Genomic DNA, 7963 nt, shown 5'->3' on the forward strand with positions numbered 1-7963 from the left:
GGGGCAGGGGGGTGGGGGCAGAGGGAGAGGGAGAGAGGGAATCTTAAGCAGGTTCCATGCCCAGCTTGGGGCTCAACTCCACGACTGTGAGATCGCGACCTGAGCCGAAATCTAGAGTCAGACGCTTAACCGACTGAACCACCAAGGGGCCCCAAAAGGGGCACCTTAATTTGCAATCCCACATTTAGGATGAGTTTTCCACGTAACTTATGGCAAAGTTATTTAATGTTCTGTGTCTTATTTTTCATTTCTGAAGGAAATCAAATGAAATCAAATTGTGCTCATCTTTGCTTTTTTATTTTAGCATTTGAAATAATTTATAGTGTGTAGTAATTCATGTCCCATATGGATATTAATCTGAAGCACTCTGCTGCAAATGACATCCCTCTAAGATATAAAGCTGTCACATTTGGTTTGGTGAGTGGCATTGTGCATTCATGTTTATCCTTAATTTTGTGATTATTCAAATAGTCAAGGTAAAAGTATATTTGCATCTCGGCACTTATTCCTTGGGTCTGATTGAAGGAATGATATATATCCCGCAAGAATAGAGATGTGTGCTGAAAACCCTTCCAACCTCTCACATTCCCCTGGTTTGAGGGGCTCGATCTTCCATTGGTGTCCAGGAGGGGCACCCAGCCTGCTGTTCTGGGTTCTTGCCCCTCCTCAGCTGTTGGCCCAAGTTCTGCCCACAGCCTTCAAACGGGGTGGAGGTTGGGGGCCAGACAGGTGCTGGGCCAGGACAAGTGGCAGAACGGAGATTACTTGTAAGTAGCGAGATTCTTCGCAGAAGAATTATTAATTTAATTTTTCTGTTCAACTTAGAGCCCATTATTTTTCTTTTTACTTCGCTCTTTAGGCTAAATGTTTAGAAAGTGAAAAGGATGGAGTTCTCAACAAAATCATAGAAGGCAACATTCGCTTGGGAAAGTTAGAGGAAAAAATCAAGGTAAGTGGCCATTTAACCTCAGAAGTTCCATTTCAAATGGAAACAGCGGCTTACTGGGGTCAGATTTCTGACCTTAATACCTTAACCTTAAATACTATACAATAAAAAGGTAAAAGGAAAACAAATGAGTCAGGCTTTTATCTCTGTCATCTGTTTACCGATAGAGTGCACAGACCTTGCCAGGTTGGTCTGTTTTTATTTGTAGATTATAAAAACTAGGCATGATGCAGACTAGAAATTTGGTATTATTATACTTGACATTCCTTTTTTTTACCCCCCTATATGACTTTTATGATCCTTGCCCTCCCAGATCGGGCTTACCGAAGGTTTACTCATTATCTCAGTGGGCTCTCATGGCCCAAATGGGTAGGGTATACATCTGGGAAGGCACCCCGTGGGCCACAGGCAGCGTCCCTTCGCTCACAGAGTGCTTCCTCCTCCCCCAGGGGTACAAGAAGCAGGCAGCACTGAAAGTGGGCGACATCAGTCACCGTCTGACAGAGCAACAGGAAGACTTTGCTAGCAAAACCGCTCAGTACCAGCAAGAGATGAGACACCTCCATCAGATGCTGCGGGACAAGCAGGGTATCCTGGACCAGGCACTGCAGCAGAAAAGGTAGGGCCGCTCCAGCCCCGTCTACTATGGTTAGTTTTGAATGTTTGCTAGGATTTTCTTTTTTTTTAAATTTTTTTTTCAACGTTTTTTATTTATTTTTGGGACAGAGAGAGACAGAGCATGAACGGGGGAGGGGCAGAGAGAGAGGGAGACACAGAATCGGAAACAGGCTCCAGGCTCCGAGCCATCAGCCCAGAGCCTGACGCGGGGCTCGAACTCAGCCCAGAGCCTGACGCGGGGCTCGAACTCACGGACCGCGAGATCGTGACCTGGCTGAAGTCGGACGCTCAACCGACTGCGCCACCCAGGCGCCCCTAGGATTTCCTAGTAAAACCCTCTGGACGTGTTCTGTTTATTTTTTACAGTTTAGTTTTATCCGAATGTAATATTGGTCTTGATTTTTGTTTGCTGGTTAGCTAACACATCCCTCGCCTCACCTAGTTCCCATTTTGCTGTGGTGCTGGTGGCGGTGGTGGTTATGGTGGGAACACTGAAGATCCAGTCCCGCGGCAACCTCTCAAGTCTGCGACACGGTGTCGTTAACTACAGTCGCCGTGCTGTGCGCCACATCCCAGCTCTTCATTTTCTCTAATCCCCCCCGCTTCAGAACTCCCCATTGTTTGAATATTGGACTTCTTAAATCAACCCAGGCCTCTAATTGTCCTCCCCTCTTGTCCCTCTCTTTGATACTTTTGTTATATTTCATTTTCTTGGGAGATTTTACTTTTGATTAAATGTCTTATTTCTGCTTTTTCTTTCTTTCATCTCTGAGGATTTTTTTTAAGTTATTTTTTTAAGTAATCTCAACGTAGGACTTGAACGCAGGACCCTGCGATGAAGAGTCTCATGCTCCTCCAACTGAGCCCGCCAGGTGCCTGCCCCTCATTTCTGAGAATTTTAAAATCTCTAATCATTCCCTTTTTGTAAGAGCATAATCATAAGATTATGGGTATATTATGTTCTCTGCGTTCTCTGTTACACTTCCTCCTTTAAACATATGATAGAGGAAGTGTTGCCAGTATATTAAAAACACTGGGGAACGTTGCATACTCTGTGAAGTTCATGTGCTTAGAATTGCATTAATAGAGGCACCTGGGTGGCTCAGTTGGTTGAACACCCACTTCGGCTTAGGTCATGATCTCACGGTTCGTGAGTTCAAACCCCGCATCGGGCTTTGTGCTGACAGCTCAGAGCCTGGAGCCTGCTTCTGATCCTGTGTCTTCCTCTTTCTCTGCCCCTCCCCCATTCATGCTCTGTCTCTCTCGAAAGTAAAATAATTTAAAAAAAAAAGAATCACATTAATAAAATGGAATTTTGTTTTTTGCCCTCTCCCTTATTCCATTATCTGTCCTTAAATGGTTTGAAAGTTATGCATTCTGTTTGTTTTTTTTTTTTTTTTTCAACGTTTTTTATTTATTTTTGGGACAGAGAGAGACAGAGCATGAACGGGGGAGGGGCAGAGAGAGAGGGAGACACAGAATCGGAAACAGGCTCCAGGCTCCGAGCCATCAGCCCAGAGCCCGACGCGGGGCTCGAACTCACGGACCGCGAGATCGTGACCTGGCTGAAGTCAGACGCTTAACTGACTGCGCCACCCAGGCGCCCCGAAAGTTATGCATTCTGTACTTTCAGTGGTTACCCTTAAAATTTGACCATGGTTATTTAACATTAAAAAAATCTAAATTTAACTGGGGCACCTGGGTGGCTCAGTCAGCTGAGCGTCCAGCTCTTGGTTTCGGCTCAGGTCTTGATCTCACAGTTCATGAGTTTCAGCCCTGCATCAGGCTCCACACTGACAGGGCAGAGAATCCCTGCTTGGGATTCTCTCTCTCTCTTCGCCTCCCTGTGCTTTCTCTCTCTCTCTGCCTCTCTCTCAAAATAAATAAACTTTAAGAAAAGAAATCTAAATTTTATCAATATCCCTGTATTTCCTCCCCCAGAGCAAGACCTAATGCTCTTATCTAATTATTTTCCCCCCTCAGTTTATATGCTGATGTTGTCCAGTGTCCAGATGAAAGTGAAAAACAAAGATCTATCTTCTATGGTTATCTTTAGGTCCCCAGTTAAATGTTGCTAGTTTCTTTATAGTTCTTTATTTTTATTTACCCAGAAGTACCATTTCTTTACTTACCGATTATTATAAATAAGGCAACAGGCCCAAAATGGGCCTCACTGATGCTAGTCCCACATCACCAGACCAAGACTTGACCTAATCAGTTTTGGCTCTACCAGAAAGGGAATCTTAAATGAATCAATACGGAATTGCCTGGTCAGCACTAGTTAGGTCATATGCCTGGGAGACCCTGCCATCCCCTAAAGAAAAGTTAGTTTGCAATAACCAGCTCACTTTTGCCTAGTAGAACTTCCTTGTTCCTGCTCCCTTCTGCCTGTAAAAGTCTTTCATTTTGTATAGCTCTTCAGAGCTCCTTTCTCTCTGCCAGGCGAGATGCTGCCCAATTTAATTTTTGCTCAAATAAACTCAAAATTTTCATACTTTCTCAGTTTATCTTTTAACATATTGTCTCTTGCATCACCGACCTTATTTCTCAGATTAGTTTCCTTCTTTGTAAAATGCATCATTTGGAAGTTTCTTTAGGGACGCCTGGGTGGCTCAGTCGGTTGAGCGTCTGACTTTGGCTCAGGTCATGATCTCACAGTTTGTGAGTTCGAGCCCCGCGTCGGGCTCTGTGCTGACAGCTTGGAGCCTGGAGCCTGCTTCAGATTCTGTGTCTCCCTCTCTCTCTGCTCCTCCCCCGCTCATGCTCGCTCGCTCTCTCTCTCTCTCTCTCTCTCCTTCAAAAACGAAATTAAATAAATAAATAAATAAGTTTCTTTAGTAAGAGTCTGTTGGGAGTAAGTTTTCTTAGTTTCTGTTTCCCTGCAAATGTCTGCATTTTTGTAAGGTAATTTTTGCTAACTACAGGATTTTACTTTGACAGTCTTTTTATCTCAGCATATTCCATTATCTTCTCTGTTTGAGAAGTCTGTTTTGACAAGTCAAAAGACAAGTCTCTGGTAAGCCTCTGTCATTTTTAAAAATAATTGATCACCTTTTCTCTTAATTCTTAAGATCTCCTCTGTCTCTTGTATTCTGCAGTTTCATTGTTATGTGTTTAACTGTAAGGTTCTTTTTTACTTATCTACTTGATAAAAATTATTCTCCATATCTGTGATTTTGTGTCTTTCTTTAGTCTAGAAAGTTATCATCTCTTAAAATAAGCCATTATCTTAAAATAAATCGTTTCCTCTTATTCTTTCTAAGTGTCCTTCTGGAACTCAGATTAAATAAATGTATGTTAGATCTTCTTATTCAATCCTCCACCTCTTATGTTTTAAATTTTCCATCTCCTTGTTTTCCTGGTCTACATTCTGGGTAATTTCTTCTCCTCAATATTTCTGGTTACTAATTCTCTCTACAACTATGTACTGTCTCACACGACCAATGAGGGTTTTTTGTTTTTTTTTTTTTTTTTTTATCTCAACAACAGTATATTTTGTCTTCAATTCTGTTTGGTTTTTTTTTGAAAATCTGCCTAGACATTTTTAAAATAAATTCTTGGTCTTTGCTTATTTCAAGTACATCTCTTATTTCTTTTTTAACATTTCATTCATAGTTATTTTTTCAATATCTGAAATTTGGCAGAATTTAAATGTGTTTTTGGGGTACTTGGGTGGCTCAGTTGAGCAATCGACTTCAGCTCAGGTCATGATCTCACGGTTTGTGGGTTCGAGCCCCACATTGGGCTTGCTGCTGTCAGCACAGAGTCCACTTCGGATCCTCTCTCTTGCTCTCTCTGCCCCTTCCCCACTCACGCATGTTCTCTCTCTCAATAAATAAAAACATTAAAAAAAATTTTTTTTAATCTTGCCCTATGTGGCTTCTTTCTTTTTAGAATAACTTTTTAACTATGAACTCATATATAGTTGAATTTAATCTGTAGAATCCTGAGGTTCAGGATTAAGGATGTTTCTCGCCAGAGAAGACTTGTATTTGCTTCTCTTTGGTGCTAGAAAATATTTCAAACCTGGAGCCACTTTAATTTTATTATTAATTTTTAAAATAGGCTATAGTATAGTAATGCTTTTAAAAACATACAAAAAGACTTTTAAAGTATCCACAATGCTACTATTACATTTATAAGGTATAACTTCTTAATATCATATTTTTCTGAACTGCATTTGGGGTAATTTCCTCTGCTTAATATTGCAGTTTACTAATTCTCTCTTCAGCTGTGTCCAGTGTACTGTTTAACCCATCCACTGAGCTTTTTTTCTAATTGTTCCAAAATGGCTTTTCATTCTTGGTTCCCTCCACACAGGTCCTGGGAATGCCCAATCATGGGGAACAATGTAGATTCAAGCTCGTGATCCACCTGAGAACAAGCCAGCGGCTCCAGCCCTGTAGGAGACACTTAGTCTCTCAGATCAGGTTTCTCTGGAAGATGGGCAGATTTTCTGCCCAGCCATGCTTGCTTTGAGGGTCCTTCATGTGCCTCCACTTACCTGCCCAACTGTGGAACACTTAGTTCAGAGTGTTTCTAGGAAGAAGAAGAGAACTGTGGATATGAGCAAGCCCTGGGGTTTTCTGTCATACCTGCTTTGCATGGGCCCAGCACCTAGTCTCTATTCTACAAAAATATGGGTTTCTGTCATAGGCTTTTGTCCTCAGAGCAATACCAACATTCTATTGCCTGCCCCTGTGCCTTCAGTTTAGTCTTTATTTTTTCCTGCCCTTAGAGAGTTCCTATTTATTCATTCATTCATTCATTTATTCATCCATTTATCTATTCATTTATCCATTCATTCATTCATTCATTTATTCATTTATTCATTCATTATTCTTTCTTTCTTTTTTTTTTTTTTTTTTAGCAAGCCAGGCAGAGCGAGACAGGCCTTGATCCCAAGCCCTCACCTTCCTGTGAGATCATGACCTGAACTGAAGTTGGTTGCTCAACTGACTGAGCCACCCAGGAGCCCCCAGAAAACAGAAATAATTAAATAGTGTTCAACATTCAGTGAGCATTAGGGGCCTTGGAAGGAAGCAACAGTTAACAAGAGAAGTGACACTGGACAAGTGGGCATGTCACTGGCCTCCCTCAATCTCACTGGCCTCCTTCTTAAACAGCAGTGTTCAGCCCACTTGGTAGTCCAGTTTCTAGCATCTTCCATAACCACCTGGCTATGTCTGTGAAGGAGCTGGCTTCCGCACCCTGCCCTCCTTCATGAGGCCTGCTCCTTCTTCCAGGCTGAGGCCAGTCTTTCTATCTCCCTGAATCCCCCATGGCGTCCACCATCCTGTGAGGTGGTAACTGGTACCCTGTCCTCCAGTGGACGTTGGCCCTGTGAGGACATATATACCTTGCAGGCCCTGTTTCCTCAGCACTCCACATGGTTCCTGTCACAGAGTCCCTGGTACCCTTTCCTTTCCTCACATGTCTTGGTTCCCTCTGGGTGCTCACTCCCAGCACATGGGCTATTGAGGCCAGTCTTCTCTGTGTCCTCGGTTATAAGCCCCACTCCCTGCGGTCCCCTCCTCACCCCCAGACTAACTCTTTATGTCCGGGCCCATCGTTGGCTCTACGGACGGTGCTATGAGAGGTTCCTGAGTGTTGGCCAGGTCACAGTGGGGGCAGGTAGAGGGTGCACAGGAGAGGCGTGCAGGGTTCATGCTGTGTGGTCGCCCACAGCCAGGCCACTGTGCCATAGGTCAGCCACTGCAGTCACTGTATTTTATTCTTATACCTGTTAATTCTATAGAGAACAAAGGTCCAAAATAAAGGAAAAGGCAAAACGTAGAGAAGAAAGGTAAGAAGTCACGTTTAGCCTGTGGCTTGTATTTTTCTATTTCCAGGGGGTCTCAGTGCTTCATTCAACTCCGGGAGTCTTTGCCTGAGAACCCAAGCACAATGGGACCTGTTCTCTGACATTAAGCATTCTTCCCTTTGAGTTCTTACTACTTTAGGAGTCATAAGGGCTCTGTAGATAATTTTCTTCTTGTGCTATTTTGTGTGTATTTCTCACAGAGAAATGGAAGGCAAGCTTGAGGTTGTCTGGGAGTCTACCTCTAAGGAGAACCGAAGAATCCGAGAGCTTCTGCAGGCCACGCTGGAGAGGACCGGCACGTGGGATGGCACTGGGGAGGCGTGCTGGACGGCTGAGGCTCCAGCTACCGTGACATGAAGCCACCTCCCACCACCTGCCACAGCCTGGGCCGTGACCAGGACCGCTTGGCCCTGGAGCGCTGCCTTTCCCCGGACCAGAGACACAGGACAAGGGCAGGCACCCGCCTTGCCCCACAGCGTTTCTCTTCCTCGGGGCGAGGTAGAAACAAACTGTCTCAGACATTTACTCCATTTTTTACACGTTGCTTTATGTAAACAATACAATGCTAAACTTGA

General features: G+C 43.6%; 1 protein-coding gene across 2 annotated transcripts in view; it reads left to right on the forward strand.

Annotated features, from left to right (window-relative positions):
• CEP89 (centrosomal protein 89) overlaps positions 1-7963 on the forward strand; it is a 70291-nt gene extending 62328 nt beyond the window's left edge. For both annotated transcript variants that reach the window (XM_042968063.1, XM_007096730.3), the window contains exons 17-19: positions 860-949; positions 1396-1565; positions 7589-7963. In XM_042968063.1, the coding sequence (XP_042823997.1) occupies positions 860-949; positions 1396-1565; positions 7589-7745 (417 nt within the window). In that variant the 3' untranslated portion in view covers positions 7746-7963. The remainder of the gene's footprint in view (positions 1-859; positions 950-1395; positions 1566-7588) is intronic.

Source organism: Panthera tigris, chromosome E2, assembly GCF_018350195.1.
Source record: "Panthera tigris isolate Pti1 chromosome E2, P.tigris_Pti1_mat1.1, whole genome shotgun sequence".
Taxonomy (NCBI): domain Eukaryota; kingdom Metazoa; phylum Chordata; class Mammalia; order Carnivora; family Felidae; genus Panthera; species Panthera tigris.